Source organism: Phasianus colchicus, chromosome 5, assembly GCF_987193195.1.
Source record: "Phasianus colchicus chromosome 5, bPhaCol1.hap1.1, whole genome shotgun sequence".
NCBI classification, from domain to species: domain Eukaryota; kingdom Metazoa; phylum Chordata; class Aves; order Galliformes; family Phasianidae; genus Phasianus; species Phasianus colchicus.
The window spans coordinates 24184965-24208085 of NC_143440.1; the positions used below are offsets into that span (position 1 = coordinate 24184965).

At 48.1% G+C, this 23121-nt stretch overlaps 2 protein-coding genes across 7 annotated transcripts in view; one reads left to right on the top strand and one right to left on the bottom strand.

The window, feature by feature from the left end:
- Positions 1-14422, bottom strand: part of NR1H3 (nuclear receptor subfamily 1 group H member 3) — a 27397-nt gene extending 12975 nt beyond the window's left edge. Inside the window, exon 1 of one of the 5 annotated variants that reach the window (XM_031593429.2) lies at positions 14295-14422. The gene's annotated coding sequence lies outside the window, so the exon portion shown is untranslated. Of the gene's footprint in view, positions 1-3451; positions 4595-5709; positions 7873-12838; positions 12985-13097; positions 13222-14294 lie in introns of those variants that run through there. The other 4 variants (XM_031593431.2, XM_031593434.2, XM_031593433.2 and 1 more) reach the window with 4 other exon arrangements.
- ACP2 (acid phosphatase 2, lysosomal) lies at positions 13284-22715 on the top strand. Of its 2 annotated transcripts, none has more exons than XM_090140910.1 (11): positions 13284-13615; positions 14708-14803; positions 14878-14964; positions 17284-17436; positions 17805-17903; positions 18063-18152; positions 20236-20368; positions 20444-20532; positions 21154-21260; positions 21490-21665; positions 21744-22715. In XM_090140910.1, exons 3-11 carry the CDS (start codon positions 14884-14886, stop codon positions 21878-21880), a joined length of 1065 nt encoding a protein of 354 aa, XP_089997036.1. In that variant the 5' UTR covers positions 13284-13615; positions 14708-14803; positions 14878-14883; the 3' UTR covers positions 21881-22715. The 2 variants fall into 2 exon arrangements, with proteins under 2 accessions (XP_089997036.1, XP_031449288.1); XM_031593428.2 differs by lacking the exon at positions 13284-13615 and adding an exon at positions 14473-14624.
- The last annotated feature ends 406 nt before the right edge of the window (positions 22716-23121 follow it).

The following is a 23121-nucleotide window of genomic DNA, read 5'->3' on the forward strand; positions in this document are numbered from 1 at the left end:
GCTGACTTCCTGGCAATGTCAGACTAGACTGCAGGCACCCAGCACACAGCAGGGGTATGGCATATCAGTCACTACCTTCATGCTGTGAAACCAGCCCATGTGTTTCTACCTCATGCACCATCCTCTGGCACTTCCCCAACAGAACGGGCCAGACAGGAGCAGGAAAGATGAGAGGCCAAGGCTGCTTCTAAGACACAGTATTTTTAGTTTTGTAGATGCAGTAACAGTTCCAGGCTGTGGAAAATAGATCTAACTACAAACAGCAGCACTCTGGTGTAGCAAAGTAATGAAAGCTAAACTAGCCTTTTCCCCACAGGCAGATACAAGAGGCTGTGTGATTAGGCAGGAAGTTTCACCGAAATATATAAGAGTTGTTTTCATGTAACTCCAAATGTTCTTGAGTTCTGTACTAATATTCATGTTATCAGGGGTTCATATCTCCCAGTTTATACCGCCACTTCAACTTGAAATAAAAAAGGGTGATGCAAGCCTGAACTACAAAAACGAACGCAGTCTTCTTGACATCATCTTCCGCACTGCCTCCACCTTCTGTCTCAACTCTGTCAGTTTTAGAAACCAGCACTGGCCAAGTGACAAGAAATGGGGCAATCACTTCTCCAACACAACTTCTACAAGGAGGAACCTGGTGAGCATACACTGCACAAGGAATCACACATAGATGAAAGGCAGATAGAAACAATTCTCCACCTCGTCACTCACGTCTCAGATTCTCTCCTTGTCTCCATGTCTCAGATGAGATGTTAAACATTTTTAAAAAATGTTGTTCCTTACATCCTTTCTTCCCTCTCTCATGGTCTCGAGATCAGCACTCCTCAAACAAAGAGTACTGGAGTAGGGACTAGAGAGACCTGGCTCTTGCACTCCATGCTTACTACCAGAAACCTTCACTACACCCTCCAGCACTAGCCTTGTTTGTACCCATACCCTCAGCTAGAGGACCCCTTCTGAGCCCAGCTGAAGCATTTATGCACTCTTTTGGAAATCTTTGACCAGACCTGTCCTCAAGAGCCACAAAACTACAGAACATGCCTATTTTCTGTCCCATGCTCTCAGAGGATAAGTAAAGGATATGGCTTTGCACAGCAAAGCACACAGATGAAGAAGCCAAAGGAACCAGATGTAGTTACCGCAGTCATACTTCTGATAAAAATGCCTGTTCTCTCCACAGCATTCTTTGTCTGATACTTTATGGGAGAAGTTTACAGACCAGGAAGCAAACCAGATGCAAGTGTACACCTGGAGAAACTGTGCTGTGTAGCGCAGGGATAATGAGAGGAAAAGCACAGTGGGCCTTTTACCTCCAAGCACTGGATGCTCAGAGGAAACGATGGCTTGTTAAGAAGTTTATGCAAGTCCCTGGGATCTTTCAAAAGAGGAGTTACTAGTCCGACAGCCTTCAGACAAGAGAAAAGAAGCAGTTATGTTTTAGTTCTGTAATGAATCACCAGTGCACACTGCAGTACGTCAGCACCAACAGAAGAGACCCTGTACATGCAGTACTGTGACTGTGCTCACGTGTCATATACGTGTGTGTCAACAGGACTGCAACTGTGTGGATGGGCCTAATGAATGTGCTGCTGGAGAACCCATGTGTCTGAAGGGAAGGACTTTCAGAGAAACTTACAGCAAGAACATAATTTTGCATTTGGGCTTCTAGATGCATTCTGACAGGCGAAACAATCCTCAATCTGAACCTACCTCTGAAAACTGAGTCAAAATAGGGTCTTAAGGATCTCTGTGTGTGCACACTGGTGATGATACCCCGGGTGTCAATCCAAATGTCTGAATAAAAAAGAAAAAACACCGCTGGACTGACATGTCACAGAACCTACAGCATAGGCATAGAACAAAGCTCCTCAGGAGACACTGCTCTTTCAGTTCTTTCATAAGTACTAAGAGGTATTTTGCAACCCAATGCTCTTCCTATACCTTCCCTGGTGCAGCATCAACTTCAGATTGTCAAAGGGAGGGAAAAAATATGAAAATGCAAGGTGTGCCAAGAAGCACAACATGAAAGCACTGTTCTTATCATTACGTTTATAAACAAGGGCAAGAACTGCTCTATAACAGTTGAACAGCAACTAGCTCCACGTCCTAGCAGCAGATTCCTTTCTACAAAGAAGTGCACTGCATTAACTGTTTGGATGTCTCAAGCATAAAGACAGCTACAAAATGGAACTGCCTACAAGCCCACCTATCTCAACAACAGTGGTAGAAAAGCTACAGCCTGTTAAGAGCTTTCACTGGCTACCAAGCTAAGTTTCAGCAGACCACTACCAGCTCCCCAGATGCATGGCACCTGTCCATAAGAACTAGAAGCTGCTGCCACTTCTGATAACCACAGAAAGCAATTATTCCTGGCTGCAGCCAGCTGCCCATGGTGGGCAGCACTAGGGTCTCCTGTTCCCACCTCTGTCTCTAGTTCTGAGTCTTAGAGCCCATGTCCTCTTACTTTGGCTCTTCCTCCCGTTGCTGACCAACTTGCTTATTACCCATCCCTTTGCTGACTTCTGGAACAGCCTCTCCTTAAGTGTTTGTCTCTTCCTTTAAATTGGTGTATCCCTGATCTTGCCTGGTTCTCACTGTGACACCTGGCTCTCATGGTGAAGGTTTTCTTTGGACTGGCACTCTGCCCTTGGCTTCAGTCTGTTCTCAACACACAGCACAATGTCTCCTACCTCCAGGTACAGGTGCCATGGCAGCTCCTAGACAACAGCTCCAGAAGTGACTAACTACTGGACAGATTAACATAAACAAGTGTGTGTCACTTGGCCGAAAGAGTGCAGGAAAGAGAACAGGAAGGCATAATGATGGAGTACACCAGGATGGAAGGTAGTACTCTGCAAGATGGTTTCTGCCTATTCCTCTTAAGTTTGCCAAGGAAGGGAGAGTCAGGCTATTATAGAAAAATACCCTAAAAGAGTTTTTAGCTTTGGGAGACTGAAGGGCAGTCTCTGTAACTTTCAGATCTTTTACTACAACAGTGCTAATATTTCTGCACACGTTCATCAGTCTGTATCCAGCATGACTTAGATGGTCTGGACACACAGAATATGCCGTTATTGACAAGCAGCAGCAGCAACAGAAAATCCAAACCATTTCTGCCAACCTCGTGGAAAAAGAACTGAAAATAGGACTGAAGCAAAAGAAAAATTTCTCTCCACTGAACATCTGCAAATTCATTAGCGAAGTGAATTACAGTCATATGACACAATGGCACTATCAAACACAACACCATAATTCAGGGCAGAATCAGCCCAAAGGACTTCTGCTTTGTTCTATATCAAAATCTCAACTCACTCCTAGCCTGTGTCTTGATAGCACAGGACTAGCTTCTTTCCTACACAGGGCGCTTTGGGAACAGGGCTTCCCAAACTATCTCTGAGATGAAGACAGAACATGCTGGCTCCAGTCACGCCCAGAAACTTACAAACTCTGTAGAGGAGCTCCTCACTCCAGCAGCCACTGTTCATCAAGTCAGCTCTCCCATGCATGTCTCATCCAGCAGGAGATGCTCTCTCTCCTCTCACCCATCTCTCTCATTACACCTTATATCCAAAGACTGAGGTTTTGGGTTTGCCCTCGCCTTCACCTCTTGGTTTCGGCCTGATCAAAGGGTGCCATGTCAAAACAAGAAACAAGGGGAAAAAAGTGATACAGAGACTGTTCTCAGGGTGGGTGAGATCCTGAAGTGGGCTGAGCCTTTCTATTTCCTCCCTCCCTCCTTCCCTTCCTCCCTCCCAGCTGCCCTTGATCCTGCAGAGAGGAGGAGAAAGGAGACAGGGTTACTGCCGTTCACTCACACTGCACACAGGGTGCTCTCTCGTCTCTTTTCCTGTTTGCATGAAAGCACCATTCCCTCTGACAAAGGAAGAGAGAAAGAGGCAGAAAAGGAGTGAGGGAACAGATAATGTTAAGAAAGGATAGGCTCTTCCCTGATTAATTGAGAATTAATAATAAGTCTATCAAGGCTGATGTAGCACCTTGCCGACATGAAATGCCTCCGGAGGCCACAGACTCAAGTTCCCTTGAACTCTACAAAACAGCACAAGTCAGGCTGAGGTGGCAAAGCTCCAGCCCCTCTTATCCTTCCCAGGCTTTCTACTGTCTCCTTCCCTCAGCTTTCAAGATTCTGACTAATCTACAATATAGCCATCCTGAGCTGCCAAGAGTGTGCACTGGTTTCTAGTAAAGAAGATACTACAGTAACAGCACCTCCAACCATCCTACCAAAAGACAAACCATCATCTCCTAGCCCAGCCTGGCCAGCTAAGCCACGGCCCCACATTCCAGCGTGGGAGCAAAGGGAACACAGCCACTCAGATTGATGCCGGCTTCCACAGCAACCACAGGGGAGAAAGCGAGCAGAACTTGCTATGTGCAGCTGAACTGCAATAATCCCCAGCTCCTGGCTGCAAATCCAGCTCCAACTGTCAAACGGCAGTTTGACTCCGCTATCAGCGCCGACCTTCAGACGGCAGGAAGCGCAACCGAGGCTCCAACAGAAGCTTCGAACAGGAAAAATCCCATCTGCGCTCCTCCCAGGAGGATGAAGCACACAGAGCAAAACAGCTGCCCCCTCCTCCTGTCAAAGGAGCAAAGGGCAGCTCTGTGCAGCTCCCTGGAAGAAGGGAAAGGGAGGGGATCCAACCAGCAGCCTGCTCTGCAGAGTGTTTGTCAGCATCAGCTGTAAGCCCACTCCCTACGGAAATTCACAAAGAGCAACAGTGTTCTTTTGCCAGTGTCACAATTTCCCCATGCAAACTAAGGTATCCAAACATTAGATTTTTTTCCCTTGCACATTTAAATATGTCTATACAAAGGTGGTTTTGCTTTGTGTTTCATTTTCTTCCTACGGCACCTGTATTGGCTATGAGTGTAATTCTCTTGTCCTTCTGACCACATCGCCAGAGAAAATACAGGTAAAAGTAAACGTGAGAATTGTTCAAGCAATCTGGAAAACTTCCTCCTGTGAAGTTATCTGCTAATCAGTAGGAATTAAAGTTATCCCCAGACTTATCAAGAGAACATGACTCCAAAGAGATGGGAAATAGCCAGTTCACTTGAATAGAGGTAATGGCAGTACTAGCTATGTTTTAACAGCCTGTTTTTGTTTGTTTTTTTTTTCTTTTTTCAAATGGGGCTGTGCATTAGTGGAAAAAAGAAGATTTAAAGAAACCTTTCTCCAACCACTATGTACTACCACCTTGGCATCACATGACAGAGAAAAGAAGATATCCCTACCTGGCAGCCTATGTTCTCCCTTTCTGAACTTGAGTCCTACAGATATTACATCCCTGTTTCAGGGAACACAGGTTTGACTCACGAGGGGTGTGAGATGTCATCCCAATATTGTATCCAAACCGAAGGAAGATGAAACAAGCAAAAACCACAGAAATAATGGTGACTACCCAAAGTAACATCCTCATAGTGGAGATCAGGGAAGAGGGCTAAACCCAGCTCACAGCCAATAAAAGAATCAAAGAAATTACAACCAGAAAAACAGCCTTGCCAGCCTTTCTCTGCACATAGAAAATAATGATAAATAATCACGTACTGCTTACCTGATTGTTTCCTTAAAGTAATTTAATCTCCATAAAACTCTCAAGAAATAACATCCCCTGACCCCTGCCTATTCTAACCATCTCCAGCAGCTGGCATCACCAAGGAGAGATGCGCTTGGCTCACCAGGTGGTCTCAGCCCATCTCTTCAGTATCAGAACACAAAGGTGCTGCTGGCTCCTCTGAGGAAGAACAGTCTGATTCACGGACAGATCACCCTCTCTCAAACTGGTCTCTACCCTCCAGCACCTCTGTAACAGAAGAACAAAAGGCAAAAGAAGAAAGAAAAACTGAAGAAGAGGGCTGTTAGTGGTACAGTTGTTTGTTCATTTTTCTATTTCCTTCTTTCCACCCACTTCCTTTCATCAACATGCTGCATATCACCATAACTAACACAGGATTGTTTCTGGGAAACAGCTTTTTATAATGTATCTATATAGCACTTAGTATCCAAGCACCATCGCACCTAAAAGCATCTATCAAAACAAATACTACTGCTCATCACAGGCAAAAGAGAAATACAGTACTGGATCGCAAAGCAGGCAGGAAACTCATTAAGACTCCCTTAAGGGCAGTAGGGGAAAAGTACCAATTCCCATTCATAAAAATATTATCCCTAGATGTAGCACAGAGGTCAAGAAGAAATGACAATACTACTGAAACACTCATATGAAGAACATATCAGATGAATACAGGAACTGAGTCTAAATTGCTTCAAAGCAAGCTGGACCATTCCACATCTTGGCCTATTCAGCACTCGTCCATTACCTAGGGATACATTCTGGCAGATTTTGCTAACGTGGCTCTTAAAAGGGCAGAAGAGAGGCAGAGCTTTGAATTATACATCCAAACCTAAATCAGCGAGAAGCGATCAGAAAAATTGCCAAGAAACACAGTAGGGAGAGGCATTTAGGGCTGCAGATCAGAAGACTATCAGAAGAGCTCTGTTGGAAGGCAAACTTGTCCTGCTTTTGACTTTACTATTCAACATCCTGGCCTTCATGGTCTATTTCCCCATCCCTGGATGCATACGAGGCCAGGCTGGATGTGGCTCTGGGCAGCCTGGTCTAGTGACTGGCAACCCTGCACACAGCAGGCGGATTGAAACTAGATGATCGTTGTGGTCCTTTTCAATCCAGGCTATCCTATGATTCTATTATATGATTCTGCTTTGGGGTCATTTCAGTTAAACACTTAGAAGTACAGTAACAGCAAGACAAGGAGAAGGAATTATTTTTCTTTTTAAAATAAACCCACAAATAAAAGCTTGAAGGGAAGGGTTAAAGGTCTGAAAATGACAGAAAGAGGATCCGTGTGACAGGAAGGGAGTGTGTGAGAGGGCGTGTGACAGTCTGTGTAGCAGAATGTGTGTGTCAATCCCATTCCCTCTGAGGTTCCTGGCCAAATGCAGAGCTGAACTTTTTGCAGACTTTGTCCTGCCAAGTCATGTTCCCTTCTCACACCGCCTGACATCACCACAAACACTCAGCTGGAAAACAGACCGGAGCGGGGCAGAGTCCACTGCGGCAGCACCAGCCAGTGGGATGGCTGCAGAGTGGCACACCCTCCAGCTGGCTGAGCTGAGCCTCTGCTCCTGCAGGTAATCTCCAGGCACCTGGAGCTTCACCCTGGTTCATCCAAACAGAGCCCTAACGTAGGGCAAGGGGACCTCAGTGCTGGCATATCGATGCTTTTCTATGGCCCAAATTCCTTCAGCCCAGAACAGACTGGGAGTCTGCAAAAAATCTCTAATAGAGAAAAGCAAAGGAACCTAACTACGAGAATGTCAGGTTTCATCTAAGCAAGACAGCACAAGGAGCCCACCCCATTCCTAGTTCCTGTGCAGTCCTGTCAGGAAGAGGAGAAGGAAGCCAATGGCAGAACCCACAGGCCACCAACCAAAGAACCACGAGCCAGCAGCTGTGCACGGATGAAAGCTTGGGCAGGTGCCACATGAAGCAAGCGAGCAAACATTATTCCAGTCAGAAAGCTCCTGCCAGCCACCTTCTCAGAAACAGCTGCAGATCCAGCAATGTAAGCGTGTGTGTGTGGGAGCAGGTAATGGGGCTGCCAGCAGGCAGCTGGGCTTCTTATCCTGATCCTTGCACCAAGGTTAAGTGTGGGGATGGCTGCTGCTTCTGGGACACTGCAGAAGGCACCACTCAGAGCAAGTACTGGGATGTATTGCTGGGAGACCAGTCTGGAATGGGGCAGGACAAAACCTCCAGTCTCTCCTTGTTTTAACTTCTACTACCAAGCCCAATCTGCTGCTAAAAGTGTAACAGGAAAATATCTTCAAAGTGCAGGTAATAGAGAGAAAAAAAAAATGTTTTCTTCAGGTAAAGGATTCTGCTTTCTCCACTCCTGTTCTACTTCTAGGAAAACAAAAAAGCAATTTGGGAGCTTCTATAGAAAAAAAGTTTTCTTCAGTTCCAAAAAAGCCTGAAAGTTAACTCCCCTCCTCTCAGACGCACTCAGATAACAGGAGCTCTGTGGCAGGCTCCGAGCTCATCCATATTCTGTATTCCAAAACACTCCCAAAGTCGGTACCTGAAGGCCACATGCCAGCTTCTTCTCCAGCATTCGGAGTGCACGGCTGCTGAGCTGCCTCGGTGGCAGCGCCTGTGCGAGCCGCAGCACGCTGCTGAGGGCCCCGCACCGTCTGCAAGTTAGGGCAAGTGCCATCACAGCCGGTCCCAAAGGCTCTCCCAGCACACCTTCACACACCCACAAACATCCACACGTGTGTTTCCCCTGAGAGCTGCCCATGTATAAACGTCCAGGAAAAGTCACTGGTGCAGCGTATGGAGTCCTCTGGGGAGCGGCACGTTTCTGCACACTTGACTCTGGCCACAGAGACACACTACAGAACTGGTTCAAAAGCCTGCACCTCTTTGCCCTCGTTTCACAGAGGCCCTAAATAGACTACTTAAATTCCAAATGTTTCTATTTATAGAGGACTTCACACACATTTTTCCAAGATTACATTCACTGAATTTTTTACAACGATGACAATATATGATAAAGCCTAACACAAACACACAAACCCTCTCCAAGCAGCACACGGTCACTGTGGAATGTTTAAAGAATGCATTTCCTAAATTTGAGAGACTTCTTAAATCCCTGGAACCAGAATCCATTGAAGGATCAATCCATAAAGGACAAGAGAAAGTTTCAGCACTGCGATCATTCACTGAAAGCTGGAGGAGGGAAGCACGCTTGGGGAGGGAGGTGTTTTTTTCTTCCAATCTATGAAGAAAAACAACACAAGGGAGGATGAGTTGCACTCATTCTAAGATCTGGAAGGACACAATGACCGAAAACATGCAGTTCATTTTGATAAGTACAGATAACAGCGCCTTGTTAAAGCAAAACTGTTTTAACAGTACACACGCCAGCAAGCTAATTTTTTTCTTATTTGTCCTGTGCTTGATTATAGTCTAATTATAAAAATTTAATTTTGCGTGCTTTTCATTTGACCTTTTAATGCAAACAGAATTGCAGAAGTCACTAGGAAAGATGTTATTCACCTAATAAACTCAAACGGCCATTTTCCAGCGTAAACATTTGCTGTGATATAATAGCATAAGCTGATGTATGCAGATACACTCTATCATCCTGCTTAGCAAGTAATATATTAGCCTAGCCAATTAGAACAAACCTTGCTTTTAGAAAAACACCAAATGCAAAACAAGGCTTACGTGGCTTACTTGGATCACCAACTTAAATCGTGACTTAAAATCAGCAGGTGGAAGCCTTGCTTTGAGCCACACAGCAGTGTTTGTCTCACAGCTGGACCACGGTCAGCCAAGACTCCCCTTTCCCAAGAAGGGCAGAAGATCTCACTTCTGTGCCCAGTTCATTTCAAGGAATTTTACAAGTGTATTTACCAGTATTTAAAAAAAAAAAACAAACTTACAAAAAACTAGAAAACCTAACATGCCAGGGAACACCTACTCTTGTCAGTCACTTGCTGCAGCAACCAGTGTGATACCCACCTAACACTGTTTATTTGCATCCCAGAGATGTTTCTACATGTAAATAATGCAGCTTGGCTCTGCAGCACGATTTGACGGCCTTTCAGTCCTCCCATCCCATGAGAGTTCTCCTACTTAACCCTAGAGAGAGCAATTATGGTAGCTTCCAAAATCAGAGAATTACATTCCTAATTTTCTAACATAGTTCTTTTCATTTCACCATCAACTAAAGAAACAAATATTTCCCCCCCCCACCCCCACAGACAAAAGCAGGATTTTGCTCTTCCCTATGTGTGCTATCCAAAGTAGCCTTTGCCCTCCCCAAACAAGAGGCTTAAAAGCTTGACAGTGCATATTCCAACTCACTTTACTAAGTGACAATGATATCACCTCAACATTTTCTTTCGCATTCTCAATAAAGCAAGCAGTTTTGCCTTACAGGAAATCTGCTTTTGAGATCTCCAGATCTAAACTAACAAGCCCCACAGGCTCCAGGGATATCTATCTCCTTGTTATCGAGGACACAAGAAATGAATTTGTCCGTGCTCCAAAAATGGAAAAAAAAAAAGTATTTTGTCCTAAGCAGGAAGTCACAAAACAAAGTAACACAGGGTGCTGAAGTAACACATCACACCACCTTTAACTGAGATATTTTTAAGATCTGCCGGAACACAGAAAGCCTCACCTATTTTAACAACATTCTGTGCATCTTTCATACCAAGGCCTATTAAAATGCAGCTTCTAGCTGCAGTAACCACAATGAAAATGCAAGGTCAAACACTGCACTTACATATTAGCAGAAGTATGATCTAAGACCAAGTTCAACCTGTTTGCAGACTGGATGTGGAACCGTACCCGTGCAGAAAGCACTCCCCCAAACTCCTTCCTAAGGCTCCTTCCCACTCAGTTTCCACAGCAGAGAATGTGATCCTGCCCTCCTAAGATTATTATGCTGTGAGGAAAACAAGGCAACGCACCGCACTGCAGAACAGCAGAACAATTTCCCTCAGCCAAACAAAACAGCATTTTTATAAGGTTTTAGCTTAATGCTGAAATTGTTATTTTTCTCTGAGACTGTCAGACGCGCAAACACTATTGCTTGGTGGGGAAGGAGGGAGGAAAATGACAAAATCTGATAAGCTTTCCTATTCAACTTACAAAGATGCACAGATCAGTGACAACGAGACTTCCACAGCAGCTGCTTCCAGAGCAGAGCATCCTTCAGTGCATTCAAATACAAAGCACATTATATTCTGTATCCTTCCCTGGGCAAATGGGACTTCCGAGAAACAGCAACAGTTAAAGACTCTAAATTCAAAACTTCTTTTTGTAGAAAAAAAAAGTCCATCTCAATAGTCATACAGTCACAGAGCAGATCTAGTTACAGAAGATGGAACATGTGTAGCCTGTGCCCATCACCGTTTCTAAAGACTGGATCAAACAATCAGCAGCAGATTTCATCCTTCCCTTTACCAAACATCAAGCGCTTCCCGAATCGTAACAGCAATCCCTAGAGAAAGTACTTTGGCTGAAAAAGTTGTCTGAACAGAGATAACAGCAATCCAACACGCATTAACATGCTGGAAACACAGCTCTGCCTACAGGTGTGAGCTCAGCACCGGGCAGTGAGCTCCCGCCCACACCTCTGCAGCACACACCTGCTGTCCCGCACACGCCGACTCCTTGCTGCACCACAGCCAGCAAAGGGAACGCCGTGACAAGGTACAGAGCTGCAGCTGCAGCAGCTGCTAACTGCCAGCAGCGGTAACCAAAGGCACACTGCCAGAACACAGCAAGACAGTCATAAAGTTTCCTGTTGTTTGACGCTTTTTTGGTTAGGTAATTCATACACACAGTCCCTGCTGCAGTGCTTCTCCTTGCACCCTGTTACAGCATAAGCAGCTGCAGGATTCCTTGGACAGCTATGGAACGGTGGAGACAGGAGGGGAGCTAATTATTTTAGCCTCCATATTTCTCTGCCAAAAGTTGGCCACCCTCTGTGATGGATGCACCTCTGTAAGCATACATAAGAAAGAAAACCTACTGAACTCAAGTGCCAGATTCCAGTGAGTGACCACAGCAGGCAGTACCCAGCTGCTTCGAAGGCCTTGCAGCAGGAAGAACCCTCTGGTGAATGTGTCACGGGTGTGGTTGTGGAGAAATGCAGCAAGGCCAAACTCCATCTGGTCCTGGCATAACCTGTACTACGCCAATGCCCTCTCTCCACAACCCAAAAAAAAGTAAGGCTGAGCTTAGTAATATTCGGCTGCAATTTTCACACCAGATTTGCTCCCTTAACTGGAAGAGAAGACCGCTACTCACTGTACGAAGTAGCAAACAGATTTTTCTTTTTCTGTTTGCCCCCAGAAGAGCATTCTCCCTGGTGCCTGGGAAGCAGCACACTCCATGTACCTTGGGATGAGCAGCAGAGCTCAGAGGACAGTCTGCCCTCCCTGTAAACATGACCTGCAGCCACAGCCGGGAGCTGCCGCAGCGATCCAAAGCATTAGTCAGGCGTGTGAGTCAGTGGCAGAAACTCTCTTAGAAAAGCCTTACAGTGAAAGGCCCAGCTGTGCCTTTAGGGGGAAGAAAGGGGGGATCGATGAGAGAAAGCATTCCTCTTCAAGCAGAGATCCGAGGGATGCTGCTGTCCTGCAATGGAACACTCGCTGTTAAGAGTCTGTGGACCTTAACACAACTTGCAATGAAGTGGCACAACGAGAAGCCGATGTTCACAGTTACCCTCTTACAGCCTCACACACACCTGCCACTGGCCTGTGTTCCAGAAGGCAGGTGATTGGAGCTGACAGCACATAACAGGTGAACCAACAGCAATACAGAGCTGAGCCACACAGACAAGGAAACGCGACAAAGCGAACAGAGTAAACATCACTCTGCACCTGGCAGTCTCTCCAGCAGAGACCCGGCTCTTTGGACGCAGGAGATGTGCGACGCCCCGAGCCTCGACCTCTCTTCAGCTCCTCCACCCGCCCGTCCACTCTCCCCAGAGAGCCCTTTCCAGCGCCGTGACCCCGGAGCCCCGCCGTCCCCAGGTCAGGGCCCTTCGCCCTCCGCTCCGCCCCGAGCCCGAGCGCGGAAAGGCGCGGCCGTGACGGCCGCCTCGGGGCCCGGTTCGGCGGGACGGGGCCTCCCCGCTCCGTTCCGGCACCTTCCAACGCGGCGCAGGAGCGCGGCGCAGGCCTCGGGCCGGGCGGCGGCGGAGCCGAGCGCTCCCCTCTCCCCCTCCTCGGCCCGCTCCAGCCCCGAAGGAAAGTTACCGGGCGGCGCGGCTCCTCGGCGGCCCCGGCGACGGGCGGCCACCACCCCCGGCAGGTGCCCGAGCGCCCAAGCGGCCGGCGGCGGCGCGGCCCGGCTGCGTGCTGCGAGGCTGCCGTGATGTAACGCGCGGCCCGGCCGCCCACCGCACGCCCGGCCCGGCCCGCCCCGTTCCGGCCCGGCGGCAGCGACCGCCCCCGGGGAACCGGGCCCTCGGGAGAACGAAAGGAAAGCGGGCCGCCGTGCCGTGACGACCCTTACGCATCGGTCTCGGCTCGCTGTCCCGACGCGGCAGTCACCGAAGTGCAAGCAAACAAACTCAAGTGCCGCCGCAGCGCTACCAGCAGCGGGTGCCGCTCACGCTCCTGCCCGCGCCCGGCCGCCCTGCATCGCCCCTACGTGTCAGTGCCGTCGGATCAGCAGAGAAACGCAGCCGATAAAGAACAGCACAACGAAACTGGTACCTCCGGTTAAGTGCACGCAGTCCCGGCCTGCTGACACTTTTTCTCCCCACGCCCCCTATGGCACGGCGTCAGCAGCGATACCAGGAAAAATCAACGCGACCTGGTGCTTTCCAAAAGATACGGAATCACGGTCATTTTAATTCATTAAACATTCAAGCACGCCAAACAAATGGCTGCATCCAGCCGCAGCTGAGTTACACGGACGTAAGCCCTGTATTTCTGTAAGAAGCGACGCGTGACCCCCAGCGCCTCACAGCACGCGTTCTGCCAACGAGGCAAAAGCAAAAGCCGAGACCCTCGCGTCTCCAATCACGGGTAGGTAGAGACAGGCGGCACGCACCACCAAACGCCTCAACCACCCATCATTTCCTCCTCCTTTCTTTAAGCAGCCCCGCCGGCCCGCGGGCAGCACAGGCCGGGCCTCCTCCCTGTGCGCGACCCCCTGAGGACCGCAAGGAAGAACCGCAGCCGGGCACAACCTGCGAAGCGCGGAGCCTCGGCAGCGGAGATGCGTCAGAGCGCGGCCCCGCAGGCACCTCGGGCAGGGCCAGGGGATGGGCGGCACGGAGCCGGAGCACGTCCGCTCTCCTCCTATCCCATAAAACGCACCCAGGGGATGCGAGAATACTGCCAAACTTTCTCTGTTGTCACGAGAACGCGACGCGGAGAAGCTGACGGCCGGCCCGCCCGCGTGCGGGGCGCTTTAAGAGAAACGCAGCAGCGACCGTCGCACGCCGTAACTCGGGCAGTGCCTCGCGTTTAGCAGCCCGGCCCGGGGACTGCCTGAGCAGCGCCGTCACCGAGCGCGGCAGGGGAGCCGCGGGGCTGGGACACTCGGGCCGAGAGCGGCGCGGCCCCGTAGGATCACACGCTGCCCTCACAAGGCGGGAGGGGGCACGGCACGGCACGGCACGGCCCTCAGCGACACCGCACAGCGCCGCGAGCCGGCCCGCGGAGTTCGGCGGGACAACCGGCGCGCCCCGGGCCCGTTTACCAGCGGAAGGAGCCGCCCGTCGTCCCCTCGCGTCCCGCGAAAGCCTCGGGGCCGCCCCGGCCCGGCCGGGCCCTGCCCGCCTCAGCGCCGGCCCCGCCGCCCGCCTCAGCCGGGCCCGGGCCAGGCCGCGCACGCGCCGTGCGGCAGGAAAGCGCGCGCCCGCCGGCAGCGCGCGGAGAAGTGCGTCCGTGCGGCGCGTGCAGCCGGCGGTCGGGTTCCGCGGGCAGCGCGATGGCGGCGGGGCGGCGGGCGGGCGCCGTGCTGCTCCTCCTGGCGGCGTGGCTGCAGCCGCCGCCCGTCCGGCCCCGCAGCCTCCGCTTCGTGACGCTGGTGAGGGAGGGATGGGGGGCGGCGGGAGCGGGCCGGGCCGGGCCGGCCCCCGGCGGGCCGAGGTGACGCGGTGCCGCCCGCAGGTGTACCGGCACGGAGACCGCTCGCCCATCAAGGCCTACCCGCGGGATCCCTTCCAGGAGGGCGCCTGGCCGCAGGGCTTCGGGCAGCTCACGCAGGTGCGTGCGGGGGGCGGGCCGGGGCGGCGGGCCGGCAGCGGCGGTGCCGGCGGTAACGGTGGGTGCTGTTGCAGGTGGGGATGCGGCAGCAGTGGGAGCTGGGCCAGGCCTTGCGGCGGCGGTACCGCGACTTCCTCAGCGCCTCGTACCGGCGGCAGGAGGTGAGTGCCCGAGGGGGCGGGAAAAAGGAAAAAAGAAAAAAAAAAAACCCACAACTAAAACGACGACGAGATGGAGGAAAAGCTCGTCGATCTTCGTCCCGCGCCGTGGCCGTGGGAGCGGCACGAGGCGCCGCCTCGTTCTGCGCTTCCGCCACCGAGCGCGGCGCAGCGGCACCTGCGGGCCGAGGGAGCGGCGAGCCGGGCGCCGAGCTTTGGCCGCTGCGTGCCGGCGGCCGCAACGTCTGCCCAGCAAACGCCGTATCTGCTGTTGTTTCTTACTCGAGATTGCTCTGTCATTACAGCAGATCCCGGTCAAAAAGAAGAACGCCGCCTGTGCCTGCCGTGCCCTCTCCGCTACGCCGCCCACACTGTCTCACAGCCCGTACAAACAGCTGTCCCCAACCAAAACTGACCCTCTGTTCCCTTCCAGTGTAAAGGTTTTGTTCTCCCATCTGCTAACTCTCCTCTCTTCCTCTGTGGTGTTGCCTGCTTCATTCCAGTTCCTGAGAAACTGACAGCCATCAGTGGGCTTCGTTACAAATATTCTGGAGTCCGTGTGCAGCCGCGTGCTGGGCACAGAGGGACATCTGAAATTCCCCACGATGTCCATCGTGGTTGACCATAGGGGTGTGAGTCAATGGGAACATGAGCAAATGTCATGCTGAGAGGTACGCTGTCATGTGGTTGGAAAGGAAAGCTTGTCCTACTGCTGGCCTTGCATCGCTTCAGTTGTTTTATCTGAGCTAACTTGGAGGCAAATGAAGAGTCTCCATAAGATTTTCTGTTGTTGCTCCCACCCATTTTGGACTCTCCAGTAAGTACAGTGGTGTGGTTCAGATTACATCTCTTTGACATTTGTCTTACCAACAAAACTTCCAGTCTCAATTCAAACAAAGGTCTTTTAACCTTCCTCAGTAGTTCCTTTCTAAATATATTCCATTCTTATAAAGCTTTTGCCAGCCGAAACTGTTCTCCTCTTGCTTGAGAAAGAAAAACAGACCACAGCACATGCAAACAAAAACTGTTCTGCTAACCAAGCCTGAATTGAGCAGGCTTGAGTTGAGCAAGCTCTCTTATAATAAGTGTTGCCTCTGGATGATACCGTGTGACCATCTGTCACCTGACTCAGCGACAGGCTGGAGCCTTGGCAAAAGGTGCTGAAGAAAGCAAATATGTTCAGGGCTTAATTGTTTTATTTTGTTTGTTTGTTTTTTTTATGACACTTAGAGAAGTAGGTCCTTATATTTTAAAGTATTTCCTTTCTACCTCTTCAGAGCATACTAGGACAGAGGCAATACAATACAGTCTAACAAGTACAGGATCAGGTTTTTTTAAGCCACAGTTACAAAGCAGTTTCTACCTACAATGTAGGTAGAAACAATCAAGACTTCTTTTTGCCATGACTTCAGTTTTGATACACAGTTTACATGGGAGGTGCCATATAGGATGAGTTTTGTGTTTTTGTTTTTTTACATTTCTCATTTTTCATTTAGAATTTAAAACAAAACCCCAATCTTGACATTATATTTGATTCTTCTGGCTTTCTTTTCTTGTTATTTCATGTCCAGTGTTGGTTTTTAGTATGTTCTTTTCTATGTGTTTATCCTGTCTTAGCACTGGTTTCCCTTCAGTCTCCCCAGAGCGTTTTCAGTACATGGATATCGGAATACCAAAGATTTTACCACTTTGACCTTCTGAACTCTTTTGTATTTTCTCTTTCCTTCCTGGCTCAGATTTCTCTCTGAGCTCTGGAATGGTAAGTCTTGACCCATTAATCCCAAAAGTACACGTTCATCAAATAAAATCTCAACTTCCTCTCTTCTCTTTCTCTCTTAGACCACTCTTGTTTCCATTTCTCAGGTAGTAAAGCTGAGGTGTGGAGAAGCCTGGTTTTGCATGAACAATAGCTTGCTCCTGAAATGGAGAACTGAATATAGCAGTTTGCCCCAGTCCTGCCTTGTAAATACAGTGCACTTCCTATCTGTGTCCATCATTATCTGCACCTCTGTCTTGCCCTTCTCTGACTAGAATTTTCAGACTCCCTTCTTTCCATCTGTAATCTCCACACAGCACATCTTGCTGTCCCACTCACCCAGAACAGAGTGCTCTAGTTCTACACAACAAATCATCTCTCATACCCATCCTTATTATTCCATCCAGGTTGACAGCAGCAGGCTCAGTCACTTCAGTTCCTGTTATCCTGTTGTCTGTGAGCAGCTGCAGGGCACTCAGCAATGTTCCTCAGCACACGTTGTCCTGTGCCTAAGCACTACCACTTACAGTAGCAATGCTAATGGTGCACTGTCCCTGTCCTGGCAGATCTTCATCCGCAGCACGGATTATGATCGGACGTTGATGAGTGCGGAGGCCAATCTGGCTGGCCTGTATCCCCCAGAGAAACAACAGATGTTCAACCCTAACATTTCCTGGCAGCCTATCCCTGTGCACACAGTGCCGGAGTCCGGGGAAATGGTAAGTTAGTCCCAAGGATACGTACTGACTATTCGAGTAACATGTTATGCTGACTTCTCCAGAAGTCTTTCCTTCAGTCTCAATTCAGACTGTCTTGAGCTTCTCCTGGGAACCTGTCTTGCAAAGATTCTTCTGTTCTTTGAACAAGATGAAAACTGAAGGTCTGTGTTTGTACAGCCAATATTAGCCACAGCTACTCACCAGACCACACACAAGCTGGCATGTGTTAGAAGGCAATACCTGAAGCTGTTCATAGATGCATCCCACCAATCAGAGTTTTGGTACAATTTTGTATGTCAAAAGTCCTGTACGTACAAATCCTGTACATTGGTATTCTCAGTGATCTTGCTGCTCTTGTCTCTTTCCAGCTATTGAAGTTTCCATTGACCCCCTGTCCACGATATGAACAGCTACAGAATGAAACACGGAACTCAGCAGAATACATAAATAAGACCAGAGACAACTTGGTAAGTGATTGTTTGCATGAAATAAAATGGTCTTATGATTTTAGTTGAAATATCGTTACCTCTACATTATCTGAGAGAAGGGTAGGAAGACTCCATTCTGTGTGCATAATGCTGTATGAGGTTGAAAAATTGAAGGTCTCTCTGTGCTCATACCTACAGCAATTCCTGCAGATGGTGGCAAATGAGACTGGAATCCGGGATCTCTCTCTCGAGTCTGTTTGGAGTGTGTATGACACACTGTTCTGTGAAGTAAGTTTGGTCATCCTCTTATAGCCATGAGACTTGGTCTCAAGGCTCTATCACCTCTTGCTTTGTAGCTTAAATACCATGCCACAGATGCAGTAAATTTTTCATTTGAAAGTCACTAGAAAATGACTGCAGTCTGAAGTCTTCAGCTCTCCACAGACAGCTGAGTTAGGTAGAAATGAGATTTCTGGAAACACACTAACTTTATAATTTAAGTTAGGGGCTTTAAATTGGGACCATTCCTGATTCTATGTCTGCCTCTGTTAATTTGGGTCAATCACTTCTTTCTGTGCTCCTGTTAATGTTTATTTCTCTCTGTTAGGTTAAGTGGGGTTCACCAACATCTGGCTTTAGGTTAAGTGGGGTTCACCAACATCTGGCTTTAGATCTATTATGAGATCCTATGACAAAGACTAGAGACAGATGTTACTTCTCTAGCATGTGGGGTGAAGCCCAAAACTCACGGTATTTTGTTGAAAGCACATCTTGTGAAGGCTTAAAATAAAAATCAGTTTAGCCATGTTGTGCTTATGCCAGAGCAAAGGTCATGTGTGTAGGAGACTTATAATTATTGCACACATTGATTTGAGTACAACTGTATAGTGTAAGGAAGCATGTTATAGAGATCTTTAGTGTCAAACTAGCTAGTGTTGAAAGAATTCATAAATTTAGAAAGAATCCAACACTCTTTCGATGCTAATTCTGTGTCCATGCTAGTACTGTGGACATGCAAGGCTAGTTAGTTTGCTGGCAGTGGTACATTAATGTATCTATGTATGTCCTTTGGAGATGTAAAGGATAAATCTGAATGCAGTTGCACTTTGCTCTGTAAAGTAGCAGCTTGTGTTGCTGCGAGCTGAGAATATTCCAATCCAGAGTGGCGCTGCACTATATAAATTTGGCCTTTGTATCACAAATGTAATTTCCTATCCCTCTGAAGCAACTTCTATCAGTAACAAAAATCCCTCTGGTCAGAGAAATCAAGAATCTTCACTTTCAAGACTGACTTAAAGAGCTCGCAAATTGAGTCAAGAAACCCAACTGAACCTCTGTAGCCCCAAGATCTCAGGCAACAGCTCACTGTCCCAAAGTGAAAAGAGAACACTGTAAAGAAGAGGAGATCCACTCTCAAAACTATATACTCATACTGATCAATCTCTTTAGACACTTTGAATTTCCTCCTTTTTTCTCACTTTTACAAACAGTGCCCTGAAGAGAAGTACTGTTTTTCACACCTGAGCTAGGAGATTCACTGTAACACCTGGATGAAAATAAAAGCCCAAGAAATGCCTGAACTTAGCAGCTATTTCTGTATAGTAATGAAAAACTAGCTAAATACGTAAGTTGCTAATGGGAACTGCTCAGACAGAATGAGCCCTTAAGGATATTCAGCCTCATCTTCTGGCATTTTAATGGGATGTGACATAGAAAATAATCACCCCATCTGAGTAATGCCAGGGAACCACAACTGTTTGTCTGCCAGCATAACTAATTATTTCTTGTAAATGGTTAGCTACAAAGCAAATTCTTTTCTAGATTCCCAGTTATGTGTATTTGAGGTTTGATTGCTGGGCTGTATCAGTGGTGCATCCCAGTACTGTTGCAGAGTGCTTGCTAACATTCTCCAGTATCCTTCACTAGCCCTCAGAGCCTCCTGGGGAATTGTGCCGCAGGTACAGCAGAAAACTTGGGTCCTTGTGCTCTCTGGCTTGTCTTTTTGTTTCTGACTGTGTGTCATCTGCATACACATGTAAAGCAAAAGCCCTAAGATTATTGTACTGTTGTAGCAATAAAAACCTGCAATCCAGTTGTGCATTTACTGAGAAGTAGCTCCTAGATTTTAATTTTTATGCTTCTCATGATTAGTTTCTAAAACAACACAAAAAAGGAAGGACACAAACTATCTCTATTTTCTGTATGCAGTGTTCACAGTGAGGATAAAAGCATAAATAGAAGAGGGTCATACTTAAAATAAAGCAGGAACACAACAACAGTTTGGGCAGGACTCCAGACGCCTTGAGTCCTGTTCTCTGATTAATCTGTGGTCTGTGCTACCTGCACATGAGTACTCTCTTCCTCTTCCTAGCAAGCACACAAAATGGATTTGCCATCATGGGTGACACCAGATGTCATGACTCAAATGAAGCAGCTAAAAGACTTTGGTTTTGAATTTCTGTTTGGGATTCATCGTCGGGTAGAAAAAGCTCGTTTGCAAGGCGGTAAGTGCACAAAGGAAGGAGCTTTATGCTGCTTCGTCTGGATTTTGAATCTTACTAGTTACTTATGTTTGCCAGGGGTCCTGCTTGATCACATTAGGAAAAACCTAACCAAAGCAGCAAATACCTCTGCCCACCAGCAACTGAAACTACTTGTCTATTCAGCGGTAAGTCAGAGGTTGGGTACTAGCTTTGGTCCACTTACCCTTCCTCACTGGGGACTGGGGCTTGCTGATGGCTTTAACCCTTTCTGGCTTCTCCACAGCCTATGCAGTAAGCAGGAGATGTATCTTTGCCTTTGGCTGGGTGGGATGTGCCATGTCTGGCATCATTCCTCTAGGGCCCTTGAGGAGAATTCCTAACCAGCACTTTGCTCCTTTTAGCTCAGACTTGTGGATGAGACTGGTAGTCTTTGGGGGATCGTGCTACACTTAGTTAGTGGATGGGTTGGTGGTACTCAAATATGATGTTACAGCAGCGTAGCTAAAGTCATGCCCCTAACTTCAGCAGCCTACTGACTGGAAAGTCAGGCAACTCTCCCAAAACTGCCCTGTAGAAAATAATTTGTAACAGAATGATGAAGGACATATGGCTGTGCTTCACTTCCTCTCCTTCTCTGGCACCGTCACAGATCACTTTTCAAACAGTACTGCTCCTTTCCCTTCTTCCCTGTGGAAGTTACAATGGGAACTTCCCTTCACTACTGTCCTGTCCACTACTGGTGTGGTCTGAGCTGCCCTGCCACATTCATGAGGGTGACTGATTTGGTTTTTTTCCCTCTTTCTCAGCATGACACCACACTTGTGGCACTGCAGATGGCTCTAGATGTCTACAACAAGATTCAAGCACCATACGCCTCATGTCATTTATTTGAGCTGTACCAAGAGGATGATGGGTGAGGGCTGCAGTAAAGATGTCTGCTGTGATTTCACCTCGAGGGTTAGATACGTAGGCTAGGTGTAATCTAGGGGGATGCAATCGTGATCCTAGTGGCAGACTCTTAGGAAGAAAACGACCACCAGACTAAAGGAAATGGTGTGCACACTAAGAGCTTTTTGGGAAGGGATGACTTCAGCTGAAGGAAAAAAAAAACAACACCTATTTCTGTTTTTTTTTTTTTTCAGTAATTTCTCTGTGGAGATGTTTTTCCGGAATGAGAGCGGAAAGGAACCTTTCCCATTGACAATCCCTGGCTGTCAGAAAATATGTCCATTGCAAAGATTCTTGGAACTCACAGATCCTGTTGTTCCTCAGGACTGGGAGCAAGAATGTCAGGTAGCAAGCAGTATGCGTGACACAGGTGAGCCTAAACTGGACCAGATAGTGGCTGATAGGAAAAGCGTGGTATTATACTGACCGCTTATTTTCTCCATTGCAGGACTGTTTGTGGGTCTGGCTGTGTGTGGATCCATACTCCTTCTCCTTATAATCCTCCTCTTGACTGTACTCCTTCGCATTCAGTCTCAGCCCCCTGGCTACCGGCACGTTTCCAATGAGGGAGAAGAGCAGGCCTGACAGTTGCTTCAACTCCTTCCCAGGCAATAGGAGGGAGCAGTGTCGCCCCTAGGGATGATTGGGCATCTTCAGTTACTGAGTATTCTGCTTTGGCCATTGCTTCCCAGAATGAAGCTGGACTATAATTTTTGGATGCTTTCTAATGTGATGTCCAAGAGAGAGGATTAACCTAATCTAATAGAAGTGGCACATTTTAATTCTGAGAAGCCACTCTGTGGCTGGGATTCCCACCACGGCCAGTTGAAGCTCATGAAGAATTTTCCTCCTTTCAGTGATTGTAAATGTAACCACTCATCATGACTGTAGCAGAGGTGCTTGTTTCTCCAGAAGGTGCCACATCTAGGACAGTTCAGGAATTGCTTCTCTTTCCCCACAACCTGCTTTTTGTGCTTTTCTCTCAAGCCCTTGGACTGATGCTGGTGGGAAGGCTGGGCTTGGAGTAGAAGGCCCACATCACCATGTGCAGAGACTTGGCAGCTGATCATGCAGAGGAAGCTGCTGCAGATGATGGCAGATAATGAAAAGTGGTTCCTGAGGCTGCTAAGTAGTTGTGCTAGTCAGTGCTTCCCCTCCTCACACTGCAGCTCAAGAGAAAAGAACTGGCCTGGGATCAGGACAGGACTGCAAACCTGGCAGTAGTTTTTTTGGTATTTGGTTCAAAGTTACATACAATCCACAGAGCAAAGAACTTCAAGATTAGAATAAATGCCAAGTCCTGTATTGTTTTTTTTTTTTGTTGTTGTTGTTCTTTTTGTTTGGTTTTTTTTAGTTTCCTGTATTCCCTACTGGACAACCTTATTCAGAGGAAAAAAATAAAATCAAATTGTAAGGATCAGACTTTGCAGTTAGCTGTGGATCCCTTTATCTGCCATGCTTTGGCTTTCTGTCTGAAGTGTGATCCTTTCTCCAGGCAAATTGGATGGAAGCTGTGGGCCTCTCTGCACGCTGCAACTGCCAAGTGCTCACCACCTGCCTCACAGCTTCTGGCAGAAGATGAGAGACTGCGGCAGGCACCAGCACAGGCTCTTCCCATGGTGATGCTGCACATTCACTTCCCAGTTTTAGTTCCTTTTTTGCTGCAGTTCCCTTTCCTTCTTGGCGGCAGAAGCGAGTGCTTAGGCTAAAGACATTTCCTTTTCTTCCTCTGTGGAGTACCGTGGGGACTTTTCCCCACACCATAATTGACATCTGCCAGCATGGGAACTCTGAATCAGCAGAAGCAGCTTGCTGTTCTCAGCATC